The 27,471-nt window shown below is 41.9% G+C and overlaps 1 protein-coding gene across 6 annotated transcripts in view; it reads left to right on the top strand.

The window, feature by feature from the left end:
- Window positions 1-27,471, top strand: part of wasf1 (WASP family member 1) — a 175,970-nt gene that overhangs the window by 123,400 nt on the left and 25,099 nt on the right. For all 6 annotated transcript variants that reach the window (XM_038799181.1, XM_038799177.1, XM_038799179.1 and 3 more), the window contains 2 exons: window positions 520-654; window positions 13,810-13,963. In XM_038799181.1, coding sequence (XP_038655109.1) covers window positions 520-654; window positions 13,810-13,963 — 289 coding nt within the window. The remainder of the gene's footprint in view (window positions 1-519; window positions 655-13,809; window positions 13,964-27,471) is intronic.

Here is a 27,471-nt window from a genome sequence, read left to right on the forward strand (position 1 = left end):
CATGCTAAATTGCCCCTTAATTGGAGAAAAAATAATTGGGTATTCTAAATTTATTAAAAAATAGATTGAGAGATTTGGCTAAGGTAAATAGAGGACAATCTCCCATTGGTTGTTGAGTTGATAATTAGATTCAATGTTAACACCAAAATAAGCTAGGATAATTTTTCTTTTGAGTTGCTGGAATGTTCTATCAAACAATGGTAGAAGCAGAATACCACAATAACTTTAAAAAGTGAAGAGCATAAATACTTCAAAAAGAACATTTTGAAAAAGTAAGTACAGAAATTGAACTAGTGTTGCTCTTGGCCACAATGTTCTTTAAATATTTATGAATTCTGAGTTTGAAATTTTCATTGACTAATTTTGAGTTAAGTGATCTTGACACAAATAGGAGATTTTAGGATTTTGGTTTGAAGTCTAATCACCCTTTTTCTTCCACAGCTTTATCATTGATGCAATCTCAGTAACCTTTTCCACACTTGAATCTGCTCTAAGTCATTTTTCCAAACTGTTCTCTAGGTAAATATGCAGAAGACATATTTGGGGAACTCTTCAATGAAGCTCATAGTTTCTCCTTCAGGGTTAACTCTCTACAGGAACGTGTTGACCGTCTTTCTGTTAGTGTGACACAACTGGACCCAAAAGAAGAAGAACGTAAGATTTTTAAATGTAAAAAATGTCAACACTCAGAAAACTGCATTAGTGTTAATGAACTTTATGCACAAGCCATAGATAAAAGTTGGTGCGTTTAGTAAGTTGTCTTCAGGCCCTTTCTGAAATTGCTGCTCCTCTTTCATGGAGTAGCAAAAAGCAAAACAAAAATCAATATTCAAGTTAGATATACCAGCCAACACTTCAGTTTAACAGTATATTTTCTGAAGGCATATTTGATAACGTACTCCAAGGTCTGATTAGGCGCTCCAGGGTACTTTAATCTTTTATCTGTGGAGAAGTTAGCAGCATCTGCTGTTACTGGCTCTGGTTAATGGTTGTCCAGTGTTATTTTCTTGTCGGGCCCTCCATAAGGAATCAAATTTGTTGTTTCACAGTTCTTCAAAGAATTACACCATCTGTCATCAAAACTGAGGGAATCGCTTAACAGCTTCGGAGACTGTCCAAAATATTAACCTGGACTAGTTGGTGGTAGGTTGGTCTGGATCAGCAGGTCTTCACTAACTCACTGGTTGTATTCCCAGTGTAGGCATGGTGGTGCAATGTTCATGAGCACAACCAGCCAGAGTGTTGGTGTTAATTTTCATGTTAATCCAGTGATAATTTTCAGAGTAGAATTCAGCTGGACATCGACAAGTTTAACATGGATTTGAAAGCCACACAATGCAATACTCTGCTATATTGTACACCATTGTGTGGAATTATTATTCTGCATGGATGGTCATCTCTTCCAAGCCCTGTTTACATTTGTTTAACACACTCCAAATCCAAATTGTGTTTGCAAAACCTGCAATTTGTATAATTTAGTTTAATCATTGCCCCTTTCTGAGGTTTGTGTGACCCCATTAAGACTTCTTTCATTGTGAAGGTGATAGAATGTACTTATCAACTTTCTATAGACTATATATTTTTATTAACTAATGTGTCTTGTGAAATTAAGGAAGTTGATGGTTTGTCCAGACATCTTCACAATGTAGTATAACGTGTTATCGACATACCTGATTAAATTTTCTGTGGTCTTTCTCTACTCTGACATTTTGTACAGAATGACTAAGGCTCGTAGTTGTTGTCATGATATGCAAAACATGCAACCAATGAAGACTCAGAATAGGACACAACCAGTGGGCAGTCAGGACACTCGGAGGTGGCATCACCACAAGGGGGCATGACATGAACACTATAAAAGGGATGAGGCACTCACACCCTGCCTCTTTCCACAGACAGATATCTAGAGTTAGACAGGGTTGATCAGCAGCACGCCCCAGCACATGGCTTAGAGCGAGCTGGTACAGTTAGACTGAGTTACTACAGTTAGATTAGCAGAGAGTCAAACTCATTTGAGAACTGTGTTAATAGTTCAATAAACACGTTGAACTCATTTCAGAGTCTGGAGCATTCTTTAGTTAAGACTGCATCAGGTAGCAGCCTGTGTTATCCGAAACAGCATAACACAACAGTTGTGACTCCTTCAGTTAATGAGACTGGCTAGCAGATGCAATTTCTTTCCAGTATTTTTTTACTGGTATATTTATTTGAAGTATATTTTATGAAATATTGAGGTTACCTCTCCACCCAAACCATAAATCCTAAGGAATTCAAATGTGGTTCAACAAAATGCCTGAGCACTCCAAAGCCATCCAGAAATGTACTAAAAGTGAATTTCCTTAAATCAGTCTTGCAGTTGAAATTGCTTGTGTTTCTACATAAATAGTAGATCTTTTGCTAGGCTTTCACTGTACTTACCACAACCAACATCACTGAAACATCAAAGCAACAGCAACTTAATTAAAAAGACCCAGTTCCTTGAAGTTGATCAGGGCTTATTATTGATAGTAATTTGGTATTGTGATAGACTTCCAATATAAATACTGTGTACTGTATCAAAAATGCATAATCATTAAGAATATTGATGTGCAGAATGCAGGAATGGTTGGGTGGGGTGTTGTTGATGGTCAATGTACGCAGTTTGCAGTTTATCCTGTAATCTTGTGAGACAAATAATAGTGGCAATGTAAGATGTGTAGATGAAAACATAAAATTATCAAAACAGACAAGCACTATATAAATGCATATCTATCATTACCACTGGACATAACAAATCACTTTGCAGCTAAAAAAAGTATTTTTGAAGTCAGAGTCATTAAGGCACAGAAGGAAACCACAGCACAGTAAAACACCAGTCCGCATGTGTCCAGGCTGGCTCTTTGTAGAGCAAACCAGTCAGTTCCATTGAACTGCTGTATTTCCCCCATAGCCTTGCCAGTTTATTTCTCTCAAATATCCATCCAATTTTTTCCCCAAAATTTTCAATACTTTCCCCATCCTCTTGGCCAGTTCCATGTCATTACCACTGTCTGCACAAAAGTTATTCTACACTTCCATTCCGCAGCCCCCCATCCTCAACATTTCATGTGCTACACCTTAAATCTGTGTCCCACAGTCCTTGTACTATTAGCTAATGGGAATCTTTGCCACCTTATCTAAACCTGTTAGAGTCTCGTACACCGCTGTCAAATTTCTATTCAAATCTCTACTGGGACAGCTTTGCTAGGGGCGTAGCAAATTCTGGAGCACAGGTCTTTGGAACTGTTCTGGAATATTGTCAGGGCCCATAGCCTTTGCAGTATCCAGTGCTTTCAGCCATCTCTTTATCACATGGAGAGTGAATCGAATTGGCTGAAGACTGACACCTGATACTGGGACCTCCTGGAGGAGGCCGAGATGGCTCATCCACTTGGAACTTCTGGCTGAAGATTGTTGCAAAAACTTCCGCCTCATCTTTTGCATTGATGTGCTGGGACCCTCCATCATTCAGGAGAGCGAATTTGTGAGCCTCCTCCTCCAGAAGAGGTATTCACTTTATTCATGACTGGATGTGGCACGACTGCAGAGTTCTGATCTAATCGATTTGTTGTGGAATTACTAAACTTTGTCTATGACTAGCTGCTTTACTGTTTGGTAAACAAGTAGTCAGTCCTGTGTTGTAGCTTCACCAGCCTGACAACTCATTTTTAAGTATGCCTTGTGTTGCTCCTGGCATGCGCTTCTGCACTCTTCCTTCAACCAGTGTTAATCCCCGGTTTGGTGGTAATGGTAAAGTGGGGGGCCATAGGGTTACAGATTGTGATTGAGTACAATTTTGCTTTTGCTGTTGGCCCACAGCACCTCATGGATGCCAGTCCTGAGCTGCAATATCATAAGAACTAGGAGCAGGAGTAGGCCATCTGGCCCCTCGAGCCTGCTCCACCATTCAACGAGATCATGGCTGATCTTTTGTGGACTAGCTCCACTTTCCGGCCCGAACACCATAACCCTTAATCCCTTTATTCTTCAAAAAACTATCTATCTTTGCCTTAAAAACATTTAATGAAGGAGCCTCAACTGCTTCACTGGGCAAGGAATTCCATAGATTCACAACCCTTTGGGTGAAGAAGTTCCTCCTAAACTCAGTCCTAAATCTACTTCCCCTTATTTTGAGGCTATGCCCCCTAGTTCGGCTTTCACCCGCCAGTGGAAACAACCTGCCCGCATCTATCCTATCTATTCCCTTCATAATTTTATATGTTTCTATAAGATCCCCCCCCCCCCCCCCCCCCTCATCCTTCTAAATTCCAACAAGTACAGTCCCAGTCTATTCAACCTCTCCTCGTAATCCAACCCCTTCAGCTCTGGGATTAATCTAGTGAATCTCCTCTGCACACCCTCCAGTGCCAGTACGTCCTTTCTCAAGTAAGGAGACCAAAACTGAACACAATACTCCAGGTGTGGCCTCACTAACACCTTATACAATTGCAGCATAACCTCCCTAGTCTTAAACTCTATCCCTCTAGCAATGAAGGACAAAATTCCATTTGCCTTCTTAATCACCTGTTGCACCTGTAAACCAACTTTCTGTGACTCATGCACTAGCACACCCAGGTCTCTCTGCACAGCAGCATGCTTTAATATTTTATTGTTTAAATAATAATCCCGTTTGCTGTTACTCCTACCAAAATAGATAACCTCCCATTTGTCAACATTGTATTCCATCTGCCAGACCCTAGCCCATTCACTTAACCTGTCCAAATCCCTCTGCAAACTTCCAGTATCCTCTGCACGTTTCGCTTTACCACTCATCTTAGTGCCATCTGCAAACTTGGACACATTGCCCTTGGTCCCCAACTCCAAATCATCTATGTAAATTGTGAACAATTGTGGGCCCAACACGGATCCCTGAGGGACACCACTAGCTACTGATTGCCAACCAGAGAAACACCTATTAATCCCCACTCTTTGCTTTCTATTAATTAACCAATCCTCTATCCATGCTACTACTTTACCCTTAATGCCATGCATCTTTATCTTATGCAGCAACCTTTTGTGTGGCACCTTGTCAAAGGCTTTCTGGAAATCCAGATGTACCACATCCATTAACTCCCCGTTATCTGCTGCACTGGTAATGTCCTCAAAAAATTTCACTAAATTAGTTAGGCACGACCTGCCCTTTATGAACCCATGCTGCGTCTGCCCAATGCGACAATTTCTATCCAGATGCCTCGCTATTTCTTTCTTGATGATAGATTCCAGCATCTTCCACACTATCGAAGTTAAGCTCACTAGCCTATAATTTCCCACTCTCTGCCTACCTCCTTTTTCAAACAGTGGTGTCACGTTTGCTCATTTCCAATCCACCGGGACCACCCCAGAGTCTAGTGAATTTTGGTAAATTATCACTAGTGCATCTGCAATTTCCCTAGCCATCTCTTTTAGCACTCTGGGGTGCATTCCATCAGGGCCAGGATACTTGTCTACCTTTAGCCCATTAGCTTTCCCATCACTACCTCCTTAGTGATAACAATCCTCTCAAGGTCCTCACCAGTCATAGCCTCATTTCTATCAGTCACTGGCATGTTATTTGTGTCTTTCACGGTGAAGACTGACCCAAAAAACCTGTTCAGTTCCTCTGCCATTTCCTCATCTCCCATTATTAAAACTCCCTTCTCATCCTCTAAAGGACCAATATTTACCTTAGCCACTCTTTTTTTGTTTTATATATTTGTAAAAACGTTTACTGTCTGTTATTTTCTGAGCAAGTTTACTCTCATACTCTATCTTACTCTTCTTTATAGCTTTTTTAGTAGCTTTCTGTTGCCCCCTAAAGATTTCCCAGTCCTCTAGTCTCCCACCAATCTTTGCCACTTTGTATGCTTTTTCCTTCAATTTGATACTCTCCCTTATTTCCTGATATACCCATGGTCGATTTTCCCTCTTTCTACCGTCCTTCCTTTTTGTTGGTATAAACCTTTGCTGAACACTGTGAAAAATCGCTTGGAAGGTTCTCCACTGTTCCTCAACTGTTCCACCATAAAGTCTTTTCTCCTAGTCTACCTTAGCTAGCTTTTCTCTCATCCCGTTGTAATCTCCTTTGTTTAAACACAAAACACTAGTATTTGATTTTACCTTCCCACCCTCCATCTGTATTTTAAATTCCACCATATTGTGATCGCTCCTTCCGAGAGGATCCCTAACTATGAGATCATGAATCAATCCTGTCTCATTACACAGGACAAGATCTAGGACCGCTTGTTCCCTCGGAGGTTCCATTACATATTGTTCTCGGAAACTATCGCGGATACATTCTATAAACTCTTCCTCAAGGTTGCCTTGACCGACCTGGTTAAACCAATCGACATGTAGATTAAAATCCCCCATGATAACTGCTGTACCATTTCTACATGCATCAGTTATTTCTTTGTTTATTGCCTGCCCCACCATAACGTTACTATTTGGTGGCCGATAGACTACTCCTATCAGTGACTTTTTCACCTTACTATTCCTGATTTCCACCCAAATGGATTCAACCTTATCCTCCATAGCACCGATGTCATCCCTTACTTTTGCCCGGATGTCATCCTTAAATAACCGAGCTACACCACCTCCCTTACCATCCACTCTGTCCTTCCAAATAGTTTGATACCCTCGGATATTTAACTCCCAGTCGTGACCATCCTTTAACCATGTTTCAGTAATGGCCACTCAACCATAGTCATTCACGATGATTTGCGCCATCAACTCATTTACTTTATTCCGAATACTACGAGCATTCAAGTAAAGTACACTTATGTTGGTTTTTTTACCTCTGTTTTGAATCTTAACATCTCCAGTTTTATTCCTTTTAGTATTACTGGGCCTATTCACTGAGCTCCCCTCAGTCACTGTACCTTGTACTGTCGCCCTTTTTGATTTTTTACTATGTCTTCTCTGCCTTACACTTTCCCCCTTACTTCCTTTTGCTTCTGTCCCTGTTTTACTACCTTTCAACTTCCGGTATCAGTTCCCATCCCCCTGCCACATTAGTTTAAACCCTCCCCAACAGCTCTAGCAAACATCTCCCCTAGGACATCGGTTCCAGTCCTGCCCAGGTGGAGACCATCCGGTTTGTACTGGTCCCACCTCCCCCAGAACCGGTCCCAATGCCCCAGGAATTTGAATCCCTCCCTCTTGCACCATCTCTCGAGCCATGCATTCATCCTATCTATCCTGGCATTCCTACTCTGACTAGCTCGTGGCACTGGTAGCAACCATGAGATTACTACCTTTGAGGTCCTACTTTTTAATTTAACTCCTAACACCCTGAATTCAGCTTGTAGGACCTCATCCCGTTTTTACCTATATCGTTAGTGCCTATGCGCACCATGACAGCTGGCTGTTCACCCTCCCCCCTTGATTGATACCCATCCCATTCAGCACAATGTTAGTTCCACACAAGATGATGGAGGGTATCCTCGATGTGACGACAGATCCACAGTGAGCCCTTGGGCAAACTGGATAATTTCCCATACCTCGGGAGCCTCCTTGCGGTGCGGGCAGACATTAACAACGAAATCCAACATTGAGAGGCCGAACTACAAACCGTCATTGACGTATTCACTGAAGCATATGAGAGAATGGGCCTTCAGCTAAACATCTGGAAAATAAAGGTTCTCTACCACCTGCTCCTGCCACAGACAACTGCCCCCCAACCTCAAGATCCACAGTGAGCCCTTGGACAAGATGGATCATTTCCCACACCTCGGGAGCCTCCTCTCGGTGCAAACAGACATGATTGGATTGGATTTGTTTATTGTCAGGTGAACCAAGGTCTGGGGAAAGTATTTTTCTGGGGGCAGCTCAATAGATCATTAAGTACATGAAAAGGAAATAAAAGAAAATACATAATAAGGCAACACAAGGTACACAATGTAACTACATAAGCCGGCATCGGATGAAGCATACAGGGATGTAGTGTTAATGAGGTCAGTCCATAAGAGGGTCGTTTAGGAGTCTGGTACCAGCGGGGAAGAAGCTGTTTTTGAGTCTGTTTGTGCGAGTTCTCAGACTTCTATATCTCCTGCCCGGTGGAAGAAGTTGGAAGAGTGAGTAAGCTGGGTGGAAGGGATCTTTGATTATGCTGCCCGCTTTCCCCAGGCAGCCGGGGGGGGGGGGGGGGGGGGGGTGTAGATCGAGTCAATGGATGGGAGGCAGGTTCCTGTGATGGACTGGGCTGTGTTCACGACTCTCTGAAGTTTCTTGCGGTCTTGGGCCGAGCAGTTGCGATACCAGGCTGTGATGCAGCCAGATAAGATGCTTTCTGTGGGTCATCTGTAAAAGTTGGTTAGAGTTCATGTGGACATGCCGAATTTCCTGAGGACGTATATTAACGACAAAATCCAACACCGGCTGCAATGGACGAGGGCACTCTTCGAACGTCTGAGGAACACAATATTTGAAGACCAAGACCTCCAATCCAGCACCAAGCTCATGGTCTACGGAGCAACTGTGGTCTCCGCTCTCCTGTATGCATCAGAAACATGAGACCATGTACAGCAGCCACCTCAAATCCTTGGAAAATTATCACTGCCTCCTCAAAATCCTGCAAATCCACTGACAGGATAGGCATACCAACGTGAGTGTCCTCTCCCAGGCCAGTATTGAGGTACTGGTCATACTCGACCAGCTACGATGTGTGGGCCACATTCCCCGCATTCCCAACACGAGACTCCCAAAGCAAGTGCTCTACTCCGAACTCTGCAATGGCAAGTGATCACTAGGAGGGCAGAGGAAACTGAAAGCCTCGCTAAATAAATGCAACATCCCCTTCGACATGTGTGAATCGGTTGCCTTAGAATACACAAACTTGAGAAAAAGCATCCGTGAAGGTGCAAATCACCTCGTACGTTATAGGGTGGAACAATCGGAGGCCAAGCATAAATAGTGGAAGGAGAGCGCAGAATCCAGAGTGTCCCACCCAACCACCTCCTCAAGCACCACCTGTGACAGAGTCTGCAGATCCAGGATCGTATTTTTCAGCCACTGCAGAACCCACCTCCCCGAGTGGAAGCAAGTCAACCTCGACACTGAGAGACTAACCAAGAAGAAGAAGAATTTACAGTCTGCGGCTCGGAAGGAGGCGAGAACTTGTCAGATATGGGTGTTGGGGCTGATTATGGGCAGATATTCATACCAAATCTGGCTGGAGTTGGAGAGCAGCTGTTCAGGGCTTTGGTGGTTTGACCTGAAGCAGTTCAGCTGTTAGCAGAAAATCAGTCTCCATGAAGTGACTGCAATGGCATGTCTTCTGGTTGGGGAGACATGAGCACATTAGAATGCCACAATTGAATATCTGAGAAAATAATTTCTGAGAGAACTTTGTTTGATGTCTGTTCTTTCTGAGTAATGACAACCGGAACAGATAGTTTGTCAGTTGTTTGTGGTAAAGTTTTAGTGTCATCAGCATTCATCAATATTGATGAACTTTTATCTAATAGTATACTTTGAAGCTGAATAAACCTGAATCAATTAATTGAATTGCATTTTATAAATCAAGGTTTTAATATCACTACCATCAGATTTATGACTGTTTTATTTACGAGAAGCCCAGCGGGCTCTCTCCCAATGATATCTGTTCTTTGTTCTCCTGTCCTTAGTCTTCTTCCTTCATTTCTTTGTTTCCTCGAGGCAATGTCCAACAATGATTGCAGGTTCACAATTGGTGGACCTCCAGTATCTCTCGTGGACAACTATTCTTCACATGTGACTCTGCACAGTGAATTTTCATAGATAGGACAGAACAGGCATATCTGGTCCTTCACTCAATTTTGACATAAATTCAATGTACCAGGGGCTACTGGATAGTGATCAAGAACCAGGACAATTAGATTATTTTCTTTCCCTACCCTGCCTGGGACAAGAAACTGGTGTCCAAACACTGCCTTGACTGCTTCTCTCAAAGGATTCCGAATCTGTGGAATTCCCTACCCCAGAGTGCTGAGTGCAGGATGCTGAGACAGTGAGTAAATTTAACGAGGAGTTTGACTGATTTTCAATTGGTAATGGGTTATGGAGAACAGGCAGGATGGTGGCGTTAAGGCCAGAATTAGAGCAGACTTGATTTGGATTTGTTCATTGTCACGTGTACCGAGGCACAGTGAAACATATTTTTCTGCATGCAGCTCAAACAGATTATTTAGTACATGAAAAGAAAATAGGTAACAGAGCAACACAAGGTACGCGATGTAAATATATAAACATCGGCATTGGGTAAAGCATACAGGAGTGTAGTATTGATCAGATCAGGCCATAAGAGGGTTGTTAGGAGTCTGGTAACAGCGAGAAGAAGCTGTTTTTGAATCTGTTTTGTGCATGTTCGCAAGACTTTTGTATTTCCTGCCCAATGAAAGAAGTTGGAAGAGTGAGTAATCCAGGTGGGAGGGGTCTTGGATAATGCTGCCCGCTTTCCCCAGGCAGCGGAAGATGTAGATGGAGTCCATGGATGGGAGGCGGGTTTGTGTGATGGACTGGGCTGTTTTCATGACTCTCTGAAGCTTATTGCAGTCTTGGACCAAGCAGTTGCCATACCAGGCTCTGACGCAGCCATATCGGATGCTTTCTATTTTTACCAACTAAAAGTTGGTAAGAGTCAATGTGGACATGCAAATTTCCTTAGCCGAGTCTACCTCGCGCTGCAGGAAAGGATGTCTTGAGGCATGGTACATTGGCGAGACCATGAAGACGTGGCAACAACGGATGAACGGACATTTCGCAATAATCGGCAGGCAGGAATGTTCCCTTCCAGCCGAGGAACATTTCAGTGAAGGGCATTCAGCCTCTAATCTTCGGGTAAGTGTTCTCCAAGGTGGCCTTCAGGATGCGCAGCAACGCAGAATCGCCGAGCAGAAACTGATAGCCAAGTTACGCACGCACGAGTATGGCCTCAACCGGGACCTTGGATTCATGTCTCATTACTTTCACCCCCCCACCATCTGGCCTGAGCTTGTAAAATCCTTCCAACTGCCCTGGCTTGAGACAATTCATACCTCTTTAACCTGTGATTATCCCTCTCTCCAGTCGCTCCATCTGGACCTGTAAAGACTTAATTACCTGCAAATACTCAGATTCAAAATGTCTTGCATTATTAACTTTGTCCATATATGTGGTTGTGGAACCCACCTCTTCACTCACCTGATGAAGGAGCTGTGCTCCAAAAGCTAGTGATTTGAAACAAACCTGTTTGACTTGAACCTGGTGTTGTAAGACTTCTTACTGTGCCCACCCCAGTCCAACGCCGGCATCGCCACATCATGGCTCCCATTTTTTGTTTGCATCACATTTGCTTCTTTTGCAAATCACTTTAAATCTGTGCCGGCTCGTTCTTGATCCTTTTACAAGCAGGGACAGGTTCTCCCTATTAACTCTGTCCAGCCCCCTCATGATTCTGATAATCTCGGTCAAATTTCTTCTTGACTACCTTCTCTCCAAAGAAAACATTTCCAATCTACCCTCATAACTGAAGTTATGAAACCATTCCTGTAAACTTCTTGTGCACTCTGTCCAATGCAATCACATCCTTCCTTTTGTGTAGCACCCAGAACTGCCCATCTGAGTAAACGTTATCTGAACTGCTTCCATATTTACGCCTTTCCTGAAATAAGGAGTCTAACACTGCACACAGTCTTCCCGATGTGGCTTCACCAATACCCTGTATAACTGGAGCATAACCTCCCTCTCTTGTATTCAATTCCCCTTGCAATAAACTATAACTTTCTATTAGCTCTGCTAATTACTTTCTGCACCTGCATACCGACCTATTATGATCCATTTACTGGGATACCCACATCCCTTTGCACCTTGGAGCTCCGCATTCTCTCAATAAGTCTGTCTCATAAATGTGTCTATGTCTTGCATTCATAGTGATGCTGAATCTTCAGATCATTATAGATTCTTATTACCCATTATTTTGGAAACAACATGAGGAACTGGAGTGTATTTCTACAAATCTGACTGGAACTATGCATGCAAACTTCGCAGAGTGGCCTCCGGAAGATTTTGAGAGTAACTTAAAATTTGCTTTAGAAAAAACTGTGTATGCCATTTATAGAAATGGAAAATGTTAGAAATAAAGTGTTCCTGGCAAGATATCAGATCTCAGTTCCATGATACCCATAGCTGAGTCATGCTAAGTGCCAGGAGTGGAGAATATATTCTGTTCCATTGTTTCTTACTCAATGTTCTAGTCAACCCACATGTTGTTTAGTTCGGTAACGAATGTCAAGTTGGCCTTAATCTAGGAACCAAACTGATGCACAAGTTGTGAAGTGACTCTGGCAATATTACATACGTTCAAAAATATTTAGATTTTCTGTTAATTCTGGAACTGCTTTAGAATTAAAAAGAATGTCAATGGCTATTAAACAGTTATCTGCACATTTTAATAAATTCACTTACGTAATGTGGGGATTGCTGGCTAGGCCACTGTCTATTGTCCATCCGTAGTTGCCTTGATAATGTGATGGTGAGCTGCCGTCTTGAACCACTGCAGTCCTTGAGATGTGTGTACACCGACATTGCTGTTAGGGAGGGAGCTCCAGGATTTATGACCCAGTGACATTGAAGGAACAACGATATATTTCCAAGTAAGGATGGTGAGTGATTTGGAGGGGAACCTTTTAGGTGGTGGTGTTCCCAGGTATCAGTTGTCTTTGCCCCTCTAGATGGTAGAAATTGTGGGTTTGGAAGGTGCTGCCTCAGGATCCTTGGTGAATTCTGGCACTGCATCTTGTCGATAGTACCCACTGAGATGGGAGGGATTGAATGTTTGTGGAAGTGATATCGATCAAGCAGGTTATTTTGTCCTGATGGTGTTGAATTTCTTGAGCGTTGTTGCAGCTGCACTCATCCAGGCAAGTGGAGAGTGTTCTATCACACTCCTGACTTGTGCCTTATAGGTGGTGAACACGCTTTGAGGAGTCAGGAGATGAGTTACTCGCTGCAGGATTCCTAGCCTCTGACCTACTCTTGTGTCCACTGTATTTAAAAAATCGGTTCAAGGGACATGGACATCACAGGCTGTGGCAGCATTTATTGTCCATCCCTAATTGTCCTTGAGGGGGCAGTTAAGAGCCAACCACATTGCTGTTGGTCTGGAGTCACATGTAGGCCAGACCAGGTAAGGACGGCAGATTTCTTTCCCTAAAGGACAGTGTGAACCAGATGTTTTTTTTGTCTGAAAATCGATAGTGGTTTCATGGTTATCATTAGACTTTTAATTCAAGATTTTTACTGAATTCAAATTTCACCATCTAGAGTGTTGGGATATGAACCTGTGTCCCTAGAGCATTACTATGGTCTCTGGTTTAGAGTCCAGTTACAATGAAACTATGCCACCACCTCCCCTATGACTAGTCCTGTTCAGTTTCTGGTCAATGGTAACCCCAGCATGTTGTTAGTGGGGAATTCAGCGATGGTAATGCCTTTGAATGTAAAGGGGAGATGGGTGGATTCTCTCTTGTTGGAGATGGTCATTGCTTAGCACTTGTGTGGCATGAATGTTACTTGCCACAGTCACTTGCCACTTGCTGAATGTTGTCCAGGTCTTGTTACATTAGGACATGGACTGTTTCAGTATCTGAGGAGTCACAAATGGTGCTGAACATTGTGCAGTCATCAGCGAAGATCCCCACTTCTGATGGAAGGAAGGTGAATGGTTGGTAGCAACCATGGTGATGGTTGGTAGCAACATTACACTGCTTCTGTGAACATAAAATGCAATTAATGTAAAATTTATGGAAATCACTCGTGCAGAGATTTTAAACTGGTTTACACGCTTGTTTTCTTTTTCAGTCTCACTTCAAGATATAACTATGAGGAAAGCTTTTCGAAGTTCTACCATTCAAGATCAGCAACTGTTTGACCGCAAATCATTGCCCATTCCATTGCTGGAAACGTACAGCACATGTGAGAAACCCCCGCCTCTTAACATCCTTTCTGCATACAGGTTAGAATTTTTTTTTGATCTTTGAAGAATTGGTTTATTAAAATATTAATGCCACCAATTCTTTTGAAAAAGCTAACCTGCTGTAGCGTCATGTATGAGAAGGATCTCAAACGTCAAATTCAAAAACACCAAAGCAAAACAAATAGGAGATGAAATAGACCATATGGCTTGTTGAGCGTGTTCCACCATTCAGTATAATCATTGGTGATCTTGGGATTCAACTCTATTTCCTGCCCACTCCATATATCTCTTGATTCCCTCAGAGATTAAGAATTTGTTTATCGCAGCCTTAAATGTATTCCAGGATGGAGCATCCATCACCCTCTGGGGTAGAGAATTCCAAAGATTCACGACAATTTGAATGCAATAATTTCTCCACATCTCAGTCCTAAATGTATTCCAGGATGGAGCATCCATCACCCTCTGGGGTAGAGAATTCCAAAGATTCACGACAATTTGAATGCAATAATTTCTCCACATCTCAGTCCTAAATGGTCAGTCCCTTACCATAGACTGTGTGTGCCTCAATGTTTTAGGTTCCCTGACTAGAAATAATCCATCCTATCGAGCCCCTTCAGAACCTTGCATGTTTCAATGAAATCACTTATCAATCTTCTAAACTCCAAAGAACATAGATCCAATTTACTTAGTGTCTCATTATCGAAAAACTCCTAATCCCAAAAACCTATTTAATGAATCTTTGCTGTACTGCCTCCAATGGATATTTTTTCTTAAATATAGAGATCATTTTTGCATTATTCCAGATGTGATCTCGCCAAGCTGTGTACTGTTATAGTAAGACTTGTTTATTCCTGTACTAAAATCCCCTTACAATAAAGACCAACAAACTATTTGCTAATTCCTTACTGTACCTGCATGCTAACTTTGTGTGCCTAGCATAAGCATAGCCAAGTTATTCAAACATCAACATTTACAAGTTTTACCTTTCTTTAATATGCTTTTCTATTCTTGTGTTGAAAGAGGAAAAACTTCACACTTTCTCACATTATACTCTATCTGCCATCTTTTTGCCCACTCATTCAATCTGTCTACATCTTTTTTTCAGCCTCTTTGGGTCCTCCCCACAGCTTACCTTCACACCTAGCTTCACATCATCAGCAAACTCAGATGAAGAGACCGAGTAATGTATCAAAGTAATTAATACAGTTTGCAAATAGCCGAGGCCCATCACTGATCCTTTTGGCACACCACTAGTCACATCGTGACAACTTGAAAATGCTCCATTTATGTCCATTATCTGCTTCATCTCCATGAACCAATCTTCTACCTATGATTAGGGGCTGGTTTAGCACAGTGGGCTAAACAGCTGGCTTGTAATGCAGGACAAGGCAGCAGCGCGGGTTCAATTCCTGTACCGGCCTCCCCGAACAGGCGTCGGAATGTTGTGACTAGGGGCTTTTCACAGTAACTTCACTGAAGCCTACTTGTGACAATAACCAGTTATTATTATTGTTATTATTATTATTATTATTATTATTAATAAATTACCACAACTCGTGAGCTTTTATTTTTCTTATAAACCTTTCGTGTGACACTTATCGAATGCCTTTTGGAAATCAAGATTAGTAAATATACATTTCTTCTTTATCTACTCTACTGGTTACACTCTCAAAAACCCATTTGTCAAACAGGATTTCTCTTTTGTGAAACCATGTTCACTTGTCTTAATCATACTGTACTTTTCTATGCGCACTGTTTTTTTTTTAGAAAATATTTTATGAAGCATTTGTAATCTTCACAGTTTAACACATTAACATTTCTTAAACAACCGCGCGGGCCAACACACGCAAAACATCTTTTAAAAAAAAACAGTAAACAACGTCCCCTACTATCCCTGCCCAGTCCCCTAATTACCCGTATACCAAGTTCCCTGCCCTTATCTAACATTGCCAAGCCTCCTGTTTTCCTTCACACCCCCCCCCCCCCTTTATTCTATGCGCACTGTTAGGACTTCCTTCATAAATTCCAGCATTTTCTCAATGATTCCCTGTTTTCTCTCGCCTCCTTTCTTGAAAAGTGATGTTACATTTGCCAACATCCAATCTGATAGGACCAGGAATTTTGGAAAATAATTGGGAGTATATCCAGTATCTCTGCAACTATCACTTTTGGAACCCAAGCGTGTCGGTCATCTTTAACTTGCTGAGTGAGCCATGGAGTTTTTTGTTTTCCAATTGAATGTATTTTTGATGAAACTTTTGGGGTTTTTTCTTTATATGGTTAGACTTGTTCATCTACCACCATACATTTTGGCCTATTTGCCCAATTAATCTGAACCGGTTCTCACCTCGTACCTGAAGTTTAAAATTGGTTGGAGTATGTCACTTTCAAACTTAATATGGAGTTCAATGATGCTATGATCACTATTTCCCAGTGAATCTTTTCAGTGAGATTATTAATTAAGCCTGCCTCACTGCAAAATACAAGATGTTAAGACAGCTTTATCCCTTGTCAGTTCCACAAAGTATTACACCAGGGTTTTCTGCCTCTTGCCATTCCTATTTCAATCCATGACTGATTCTGCTTCATGATCTTCTGGGGTCATTAGGTCAAGGCTATCTCTCCTCTTTTGCCATTCTGAGATCCTTTCCAAAATATTGTGTATCCTACAATATTTATTGCTCAGCATTGATAACCTAGCAACCCTTGGTGTTTAAATCAAATGGCATTTAAATCAAAATCATTTATCTGTATTTGAGCCACTATTTCATCCAACTTATTACATGTGCTTCATGCATTCAGATAAAGAACCTTTAATTTCATTTTTTACTTCTATTCCCTGCAATAACTTTATTCGCCAATTGTGTTAAATTATGTTCCTGTCTGTCCGACTTTTCTTGTCTTTATCCTGTTGCTACATTATTCCTATTGCACAAGATGGAAAGAGAGAAAATGGTTTTATTTTTCCAAGTTTTTTTTGTTGATTTCGGAAATAATTTTTCACAGATGATTGATCAAAAACTGTAAAGTAGCAGAGGAAAGAATAGAACGAAAGCACTTCATATTTTTTTTCAAAGCAGCAAACTAATTGACAGCACTTACTGCTGTTAGCCTGCTTTTTGAACAAAGTCATTGATCTGACGCAGCAATACGAGGCACAGCATTAAAGTAGTCTGACATTTAAGAAAGCCATTTTTCTCGTTCGTTTATTTCCACTGAACTTTGGATACGCAATTTATCCCACTGGGGAAGAAATCACTAAGCAAGTGTGTCCTCCAGGGGTTCTCTTATAGTCATATTAGAATCTTATCATCTTCCAATTCCACACTGCACACAAATACTACCACAAGAACAGCCTCTGTTCATTTTCTTCTATTATTTGACAGTTGGGTCTGTAGTTTTGATCTCCCACTGACATCTTGCCTCAGTTAGCTCTTCTAGCTTTTAAGTCCAAAGATTCAAAATCTAATTCACAGTTGATTTAATTGAGTGCCAACACTCCTGCACAGTACTGAGGAATGTTACATTGCCAGATGTGCTAGCCTTTTGATTGAATTAGATTATTTTGCTTTAATGCACTGTTTAAAGAGGAACAGAGTTCTTGCTGTTCTACAAAAATTGTACAGTACATTTCATCACGTATCAGCTATTTTGTTCCTTTCTCCCAATACAGATGCTTCCAAAGGGATGTTTTGAGCAATTAAGTTTTCTGATCATTGCTTTTGTGGGATATTTATCCTTGAGGATTGATTTTACTTCCTCACATCAGTGCCACTTAAAAAACTGACCCACTGAAAATAAAGGCTGTGGGCACAGATGTCCATTCCCTCGTGTTGCTTCTGTTGAGCTCATCACTTGATTTTATTTGTTGATATCTTAATACAATTAACCTTTGGTGTATACTTGTCAAGTGTTTCAGAATTGTATTCCAAAAGTTCATAAGATTATTGTGTGGTGTTCCTTTCCAACAGCCATTTTGTAGTTTACCGATGATTGTTTGAAAGATATAATATATAGTTTTTAATAGGCGTCAGGGTATCTGTGTTTTATGAAGTATGGAGAAAATCTCAAAACATTCCCGAAATGGATGGCTTGGACTAGGAGGATTTACTTCTAGGAAACCTTAAATGCAGTTTATCCTCATCCAATTGGCTTGAATTTAATCCAATAATAATCTTTATTGTTGTCACAAATAGGCTTACATTAACACTGCAAGTTACTGTTAAAATCCCCTTGTCGCCACACTCCAGCGCCCGTTCGGGTACACTGCGGGCGAATTCAGAATGTCCAAATTACCTAACAGCATGTCTTTTAGGACTTGTGGGAGGAAACTGGAGGACCCGGAGGAAATCCACACCGACACAGGGAGAATGTGCAGACTTCGCACAGATAGTAACCCAAGCCGGGAATTAAACCTGGGACACTGGCGCTGTGAAACAACAGTGCTAACCACTATGCTAACATGCACAACATATTGTGAGCATAACGTGAGTCCCTCTGTAGGATGATGTATTTGAAAAAAAAATCGCATGAAAATCGCTTATTGTCACAAGTAGGCTTCAAATGAAGTTACTATGAAAAGCCCCTAGTTGCCACATTCCGGCGCCTGTTTCGGGAGGCTGGTACGGGAATTGAACCCGCGCTGCTGGCATGCCTTGGTCTGCTTGAAAAGCCAGCTATTTAGCCCTGTGCTAAACCAGCCCCTGGTTTATTTGCACTAGTAGGTAAAATTTATGCAGACTATAATAAAGAAAATTAAATTAAAGTTTAAACTACTCAAGGTAATTAGGTGAGAAATCTTGCTCAAGAAACCTGTTTCCTTGTGTATTTCTAGTCCGAAGGATCTTCAAACTGAGGACTGGTTGTTTGGGAATTAAAATAAATAGAAGTTACAATATGGGAACAAGGCATTCAGTCCAGCTCTCCACTCAAACGTCTCGAATTCCTTTATCCACTTTTCCTTCATAGGAACATAGGAATTAGGAGCAGAAGTAGGCAATTCAGCCCTTCGAGCCTGCTCCGCCATTCAATCAGATCATGGCTGATCTCTTCCTCAAAGCCAGCTCCGTACCTGTTCCACATATCCCTTTAACCATTTTTTATCAGAAATATATCTCTCCCTCTTTAGACCAGTTAATGATTCAGAACTCACCGTACTATGGGGCAGCGAAATCCACAAACTCACCATCCTCTGAGAAGTACTGTCTCCTCATCTCTGTTTTAAATCTACCGGCTCTCGACCTTTTTCTGTGACCTCTTGTTCTTCGTTGCCCCACAAGGGAGAACATTTGGTCTACATTTACATTGTCAATCCCTTTTAGTATTTTATATACCTCTATCAGATCTCCTCTCATCCTTCTAAACTCCAGCGAAATATAAAGAACAAAAACAATACAGCACATGGACAGGCCCTTTGGGCCTACAAGCCTCTCCGGCCATGATACCACCCTTGGCCGAAACTCTCAGCACTTCCTTGTGCCGTATCTCTCTATATCCATCCTGTCCGTGTGTTTGTCGAGATGCCTTTTGAATGCCATTAATATATCTGCTTCCACAACCTCCCCTGGCAGCTCATCACCCTCTGTATGTGCCTCGCACATCTCCTCTAAACTTTGCCCCTCGGACCTTAAATCTATGCTCCCCCGGTGGGAAAAGAGTGCCTGCCCATCCACTCTATCAATGCCTCTCATAATCTTGCAGACACCTCTATCAGGTCGCCCTCAACCTCCGCCATTCTAATGAAAACAGTCTGAGTCTATTCAGCCTCTCTGTATAGCTAACACCCTCCAGACCAGGCAACATCCTGGTAAACCTCCTCTGCACCCGCTCCAAAGCCTCCTTATCTTTCTGGTAGTGTGGTGACCAGAATTGTGTGTAATATTCCAAGTGCGGCCTTACCAAGGTTCTATACAACGGTAGCATGACTTGCCAGTTTCTATAATTGATGCCGCTTCCAATGAAGACAAGCATTCCATAATCTTTTTTGACTACCTTGTCCATATGTGCTGCCGCTTGCAAACATCTGTGGACCCGTACACCCAGATCTCTCTGACTTTCTATATTCAGTTTTGCCATTTATTGTATATTTCCCCTTCTTTGTTAGACCTACCAAAATGCATTACCTCACATTTGTCCGGATTAAACTCCATTTGCAATTTCTCTGCTCAATTTCCTGCTGAATCCTCTGACAATCCTCAACACTATCTGCCACTCCACCAACCTTGGTGTCATTTGCGTACTTACTAATCAGACCAGCTACATTTTCCTCCAAATCGTTTGTGTACTAAAATAACAGCGGCCCCAGCACCGAGCCCTGTGGAACACCACTAGTCAACCTTCCATTCAGGAAAAACACCCTTCTACTGCTGCCTTCTGTGACCAAGCCAGTTCTGTATCCACCTTGCCACCTCACCTCTGATCCCATGTGATTTCACCTTTTGTACCAGTCTGCCATGAGGCACCCTGTCAAAGGCTTTACTGAAGTCCATGTAAACAACAACCACCATCCTCCCCTCATCAATCATCTTTGTCACCTCCTCAAAAACTTGATCAAGTTAGTGAGACACGATCTGCCCTTCTCACAATCACGCTGTCTATCACTAATGAGTCCATTTGTTTCCAAATGAGTACATAAGAACATATCCTGTCCCTGTCTCCAATAATTTACCTACTACAGACATGAGGCTCACTGGCCTATAGTTTTCTGGATTATTCCTGCTACCTTTCTTAAACAGCGGTACCATGTTAACATGGTTGTTGTGGTACATTAGCTATTCTCAGTTCTCTGGGACCTCATCTATAGCCAGTCCTCTGGGACCTCGCCTGTAGCCAATGAGGATACAAAGATGTCAGTCAAGGCCCCAGCAATTTCCTCACTAAACGCATTCAAATGGTCATTGGATAGACATATGGACGATAAGGGAATAGTGTAGATGGGCTTTAGAGGGGTTTCACGGTCGGCGCAACACCGAGGGCCGAAGGGCCTGTACTGCGCTGTAATGTTCTATGTTCTCTGTTCCCTTGTTTCCCTCAGTATTCTGGGGTAAATCCGATCAGGCCCAGGAAACTTATCTACCTTAAAGTCTTTTTAAAAACCCAATACCACCTCCTTTTTGATGTCATCTTGACCCAGACTATCCACACACCCTACCCATGAATCATCTTCCACAAAGTCCTTTTCTTTGGTGAACACTGATGCAAAGTACTCATTACGTACCTCGCCCATTTCCTCTGGTTCAACACATAGATTCCCCCGCTGTCATTAAGTAGCCCAACCCTTTTTCTGACCACTCTCTTGCTTTTTACATAAGAATAAAAAGCTTTGCGATTCACCTTAATCATACTTGCCAAGGACTTTTCATGACCTCTCCCAGCCCTCCTAATTTCCCGCTTAAGTACCTTCCTACTTTCTTTATACTCCTCAAAGGTTTCTACTGTCGCCACCCTTCGAGACTGTACAAAAGCCTCCTTTTTCTTTTTGACGAGGTTCACATTATCCCTCGTTATCCATGGCTTCCTAAACTTCCCATACTTATCCTTTGTTCTCTCAGGGACGTGACTTTCCTGAATCCTAATCACTTGAAAGACTCCCACATGTCCGATGTTGATTTACCCTCCAGCAGCTGCACCCAATCCAAATTCTTCAATTCCTGTCTAATGTCCCGTACCAGCCTCCCCGGACAGGCGCTGGAATGTGGCGACTAGGGGCTTTTCACAGTAACTTCATTGAAGCCTGCTCGTGACAATAAAGCGATTTTCAATTTCATTTTTCATTAATGTTATCGGAATTTGCCTTTCCCCAGTTTAGCACCATAACCCGAGGGTTACTTTCATCCTTATCCAAAAGTATCTTAAAAGCTGTGGTCACTACTCCCTTGTTCTGCATTACAAACCGGCTGTCTAGCCCACTGAGCTAAACCAGCCCTGCCCATCTATCTACTTATCTGCTCCTCTATAATCTCGTTGGCAGTTGAGGGGAATGTAATAAACCCCCAACATTGTGATTGCTCCCTTACATCCAAGTGTCCTCCCACAATATGGCTATAATATTTTTCTTAATCAGTAATGCTACTCCCCCACTCCATTTACATCCCCCTCTATCTCTCCTGAGTAATCTATATCCTCCAACATTCAGCTGCCAATCCTGCTCTTCCTTTAACCATGTTTCTGTGATAGCCACAGCATCATAGTTCCAAGTACTAATCAGTGCTCTTAAGTTAATCTGCCTTACTTGCTACACTTGTGGCGTTGAAACAAATACACTTCAGACCACTGCGTTTGAGCGGACAGGGTGATGCTGTTGTTCTCTTATTTTTGTTCTCTATTTCCCCTTCAGTTATTATTAAGCTAATGCTCTGGTTCCCAACCCCCTGTCATACTAGTTTAAATCCTCCTGAGTGACTCCAGCAAACCTCCCAGCCAGGATATTGGTGTCCCTCCAGTTTAGATGCAACCTGTCCTTGCATAGGTCTCACTTGCCCCGGAAGAGATCCCAATGGTCCAGAAATCTGAAACCCTCCCTCCTACACCATCAGTTTAGCCATGTATATAGCTGCACTATCCTCCTATTTCTCACCTCATTGGCACCTGGCACGGGGAGTAATCCTGAGATTACAACCCCAGAGGTCCTGCTTTTTCGCTTACTACCTCACTCCATGAACTCCTCCTGCAGGACCTCATCACTTTTCCTGCCTATGTCATTAGTACCTATGTGTACCACGGCCTCTGGCTGTTCACCCTCTCCCTTCAGAATACTTCAATAAATTCAAACTGTTTAATCTTTCCTGATACGCCAATCTCTTCATCTCCGGAATTAATCTGGTGAATCTCCTCTGAACTGCTTCCAATGCCACCACATCCTTCCTCAAATAAGACCAAAACCGGACACAGTACTCCACATGTGGTCTCACCAACACTCTGTGCAATTGCAACAACACTTATCTACTTTTATACTCCAGTCCTTTTCCAATAAACGCGAACATTCCATTTGCCTTTCTTAATACATTTTGCACCTGCAACCAGATGACTATTTTTTCAGCCACCTATATGATTTGAATGTTGACTTAGTTTCTGTCTCAAGCATTCATGGTAAGGGAATTACAAAAGTTCATAAAGCTCCATAGAGAGGTTTTTTTGTTTAAGTTAATCTTCTGTCTATGGATACTATTTCTGGACGCCTCGATTGAGTGATTCTCTCTATCCTTTCCCATCTCATGATTTTAAACACCATAATGATTCGTAACTTGCAATATTCTGCTGAAAAAACACTAGTTTTTCAAGTTTTTTAGGGAATACATCTATTCCCTAAAGCCTGACAACATTCCAGTGAATTTACATTGGGCCAATATCCTTTCTATAATGTTAAAACTAACTGTACTTAATTTATCACCTGCAAATGTGAACAATAAGCCCCTAAGCCAATATCCAATAAATTGACGTATACAATAAATTATAAAATTGAACCTCGTGGCTACTAGCACCTTTCAAACCCATGGCCGTTACCATCTAGAATGACAATAGCAGCAGATACCTGGGAACCCCATCACCTGGAGGTTCTCCTCCAAGTCACTCAGCATCCTGACTTGTAAATATGTTGCCGTTCCTTCACTGGCGTTGGGGCAAAATCCTGGAACTCCCTCCCTAACAGCACTGTGGATGTACCTACACCTCGGGGATTACCGCAGTTCAAGAAGACAGTTCACCACCACCTTCTGAAGGGGGACAAATGCTGGCCTAAATAGCAGCACCCACATTCCATGAATTAATTTTTAAAAATTAACCATTCTGGGAAAAACTGTCTTAAAACTCCTGCTCTCCATTATCTCCCTTATAATAATTTCCAATTATTTGCAAACTCCATGTCCTTTATACTTTCAGTTAATTCACAGGATTTGGGCAACCCTGGCAGGGACGGCCTTTATTTCTAATTGCACTTGAGAAGGTAGTAGTGCGCTATTGCCCTTGATTTCAACCAAGTGGCTTCCTCAACCAGTTCAGAGGGCTGTTGGAGTCAGCCATGTTGTTGTTGGTCTGGAGTCCCATTTTGGCTAGACTGTATAAGGACGGCAGATTTCACAGAATTGTTACAGCACAGAGGGGGTGTGTCTCCACCAGCTTTCCAAACAAGCATGATGAATTTAATACCATTCCCCTGCCTTTTCCCCATATCCCTGCACATTGTTCCTATTCAAACTCTAACTCCCTCTTGAATGCTGCAATTAAACCTGCCTCCACCACATTTCCAAGTAGAGCATTCCAGATCTGAAGCACTCGTGTGAAAAAGTTTTTTCTCACATCACAAAACGTTTTTTCCTTCCGTAAAGAACATTTAAAAATAAGTATTTATTTTTACAGCAATCTGTTAGTTTCATGGTTATCATTATGGGTACTAGCTTTTATTCCAGATAACTGAATTTAAAATTCGCAGCTGCTGTGATAGGATTTGAACTTGTGTCTTCAGATCATTGGTCTGGTAACATAGCATCTAAGTTACAGTACTCTAAGACCATAAGACATAGGAGCAGAATTAGGCCACTTGGCTCAATCCTGACTGATATTTTCTCATCCCCATTCTCCTGCCTTCTCCCCATAACCCCTGATCCCCTTATTAATCAAGGGCCTATCTATCTCTGTCTTAAAGACACTCAGTGAATTGGCCTCCACCGCCTTCTGCAGCAGAGAGTCCCACAGATTCACCACCCTCTGGCTGAAAAAGTTTCTCCTCATCTCTGTTTTAAAGGATCGTCCCTTTAATCTGAGATGGTGTTCTCTGGTTCTAGTTTTTCCTACAAGTGGAAACGTCCTCTCCACATCCACTCGATCCATGCCTCAGAGTATCTTGTATGTTTCAATAAGATCCCCTCTCATCCTTCTAAACTCCAACGAGTACAGACCCAGAGTTCTCAAACGTTCCTCATACGACAAGTTCTTCATTCCATGAATCATTTCTTGTGAACCTCCTCTGGACCCTTTCCAAGGCCAACACATCCTTCCTTAGATATGCGGCCCAAAACTGCTCACAATACTCCAAATGGGGTCTGAGCAGAGCCTTATACAGCCTCAGAAGTACATCCCTGGTCTTGTATTCTAGCCCTCTTGACATGAATGCTCACATTGCATTTGCCTTCCTAACTGCCGACTGAACCTGCACAATAACTTTAAGAGAATTGTGAATACGGACTCACAAGTCCCTTTGTGCTTCTGCTTTCCGAAGCATTTCCCCATTTAGAAAATAGTCTATGCCAAGGTTCCTCCTTCCAAAGTGCATAACCTCACACTTTTCCACATTGTATTTCATTTGCCACTTCATTGCCCACTCTCTCTCCTTCTATCTGCTGTCCTCTTTTGATTTGCCAAGGTCCTTGTACACTTGACCATTTTCTCCCTTTAGTCATGTCTTCTCAAACTATTCTATGAGGCTTTCAAACATGATTGACCCTTTTGAAATAGGTACTGGCAGCCTCTAATTATTTCTGTCTCTTTTGATGAACAGTTTTTCATCCTAAAATTTTGCAGATATTAAATTAACTGGTGAACAATTAAACAAATTGATTTTTGAATGATAGAATCCCTACAGTGCAGAAGGAGGCCATTTGGCCGATCGAGTCTGCACCAACCATCTGAAAGAGCACTCTACCTAGTCCTGCTCCCCCATCTATCCCTGTAATCCCACCTAACTGACACATCTTTGGACTGTGGGAGGAAATCCATACAGACACTTGGGGAACGCACAAACCCCACACAGTCACCCATGGGTCCCTGGTGCTGTGAAGCAGCAGTGCTGGCCACCATGCCACATTCTATGTTTTTATTTAAGTGCATTGATAATTCTCCAGTCTTCTGGTGCAGGTTTCCAAGCTGCCTCTTTAATTTACTTTGCCATATTTTGTTATTTGAAAAGTATTTTTATTCAAATGTTTGGCGTTTTAACATTTTGCAAAACAAAAACATTATACCCCCAAAATACCCTGCCCCAACTAGCTCTCCGAAATGCAAAATAAACAAACCCCATCTGTTGTGGAACCCCTCATTTTCCCCCCTTGGGGCAAACTTCACCACCTTAATATGGAAGATCCCACTCCATTAGATTCCCCAGCCGTGCTGAGGCACAGGACGGAGAAGCTGACCTCCACCCCAACAGAACCAGTCTGCAAATGATCAACAAGGCAAAGGCTAAAAGGTCTGCAACTCCGGCAGGTCCAACACCCTGAATATGGCACCCAAGGGACCAGGCTCCAAATCCACATGCAGGATCGTTGACATGGTGCTGAAAAACAACCACAAAATTTGTCCAACTTTGGGCAGGTGCACATTAGGGCCTCTTTCTTCACCATCTTTAATGACTTTTAGTTTTCAACTTCCAACCTATCCTACAACTGGTGCAATTGATCAAAAGAGTAAAATTCACTCTTCCTTTTTTTAAAAATCATTTTTATTCCAGTTTTCAAAAATTTTTACCAACAAGAACAGAAAGAAATAAGAACAGTAAACCCCCCCCCCCCCCCCCCCCATACACAGATAATAAATTAACAGAAATAATTAACATGAAAGCAAATATACACGCCCAATAAAGGAAAAAACAAACAAACCCTCTTCTGCCCGCCCACCACTCTAAACTGGAGAGGGTCAAATTTACCTTAAGGGGGTTCTTCCGGCAGTGGTAACCGTTTCTAGACTTCCTGGCGGAGCATTAAGTGAAAATCCACTCTTCTAACACCACATTAAACATGCATTAATTTGCCTAATCTTTCTGTACTTCCCTCCTTGGCTTACCATCTATAAAGTCCTGCTCCAAACTTGTTTCCAGATTATTTCTTCCTTTTTAAAATTGTGATGGATGAGAAACAAATATATTTGACTAGCTAGGACCAATTTATTCAAACAGATACATTTGATGCTAATATGTTTGATCTTATTCCCCAACTGAAAACAAAGCTAATGAAAGATTTGTGGGCATGCTGGCATGTTATCTATCTGGTAACTCCAACGTCACTAGCCACTTTCTGGAATAAATACCAACTTATAGACAATACCATTCAGAGGTGATTTAAGTATGATAGGTAATTCAATCCCAACAAAATGTAAACTGCTTTATGCATTAAAACAGTGACTATACTTCTAAAGTTCATCATTGTTTAAAAGTACTTTGGAGGTTCCTGTGGTTGTGAAAGATATTTATATTTCTGGCTCAAACAACCAGCATTCTAAGTGGTGACTTGGTATTTTTTGATGATGGTGATAGCAAATGTTTATGCTGTTTTCCCAATTTAAAGATTGATGGTTTAAGTAGTATACTGGAATCCAATGTAGATCACCAAGGACATGGTGGAATGGTGGTGCAGTGGTTAGCACTGCTGCCTACAGCGCTGGGGACCCAGGTTCGATCCTGGCCCCAGGTCACTCTGTGTGTAGTTTGCACATTCTCCCCGTGTCTGCGTGGGTCTCACCCTACAACCCAAAAATGTGCAGGTTAATTGGCCATACTAAATTGCCCCTTTATTGGAAAAAATAATTGGATACTCTAAATTTTATTTTATTTTTTAAATATC

Source organism: Scyliorhinus canicula, chromosome 6 (assembly GCF_902713615.1).
Source record: "Scyliorhinus canicula chromosome 6, sScyCan1.1, whole genome shotgun sequence".
Taxonomy (NCBI): domain Eukaryota; kingdom Metazoa; phylum Chordata; class Chondrichthyes; order Carcharhiniformes; family Scyliorhinidae; genus Scyliorhinus; species Scyliorhinus canicula.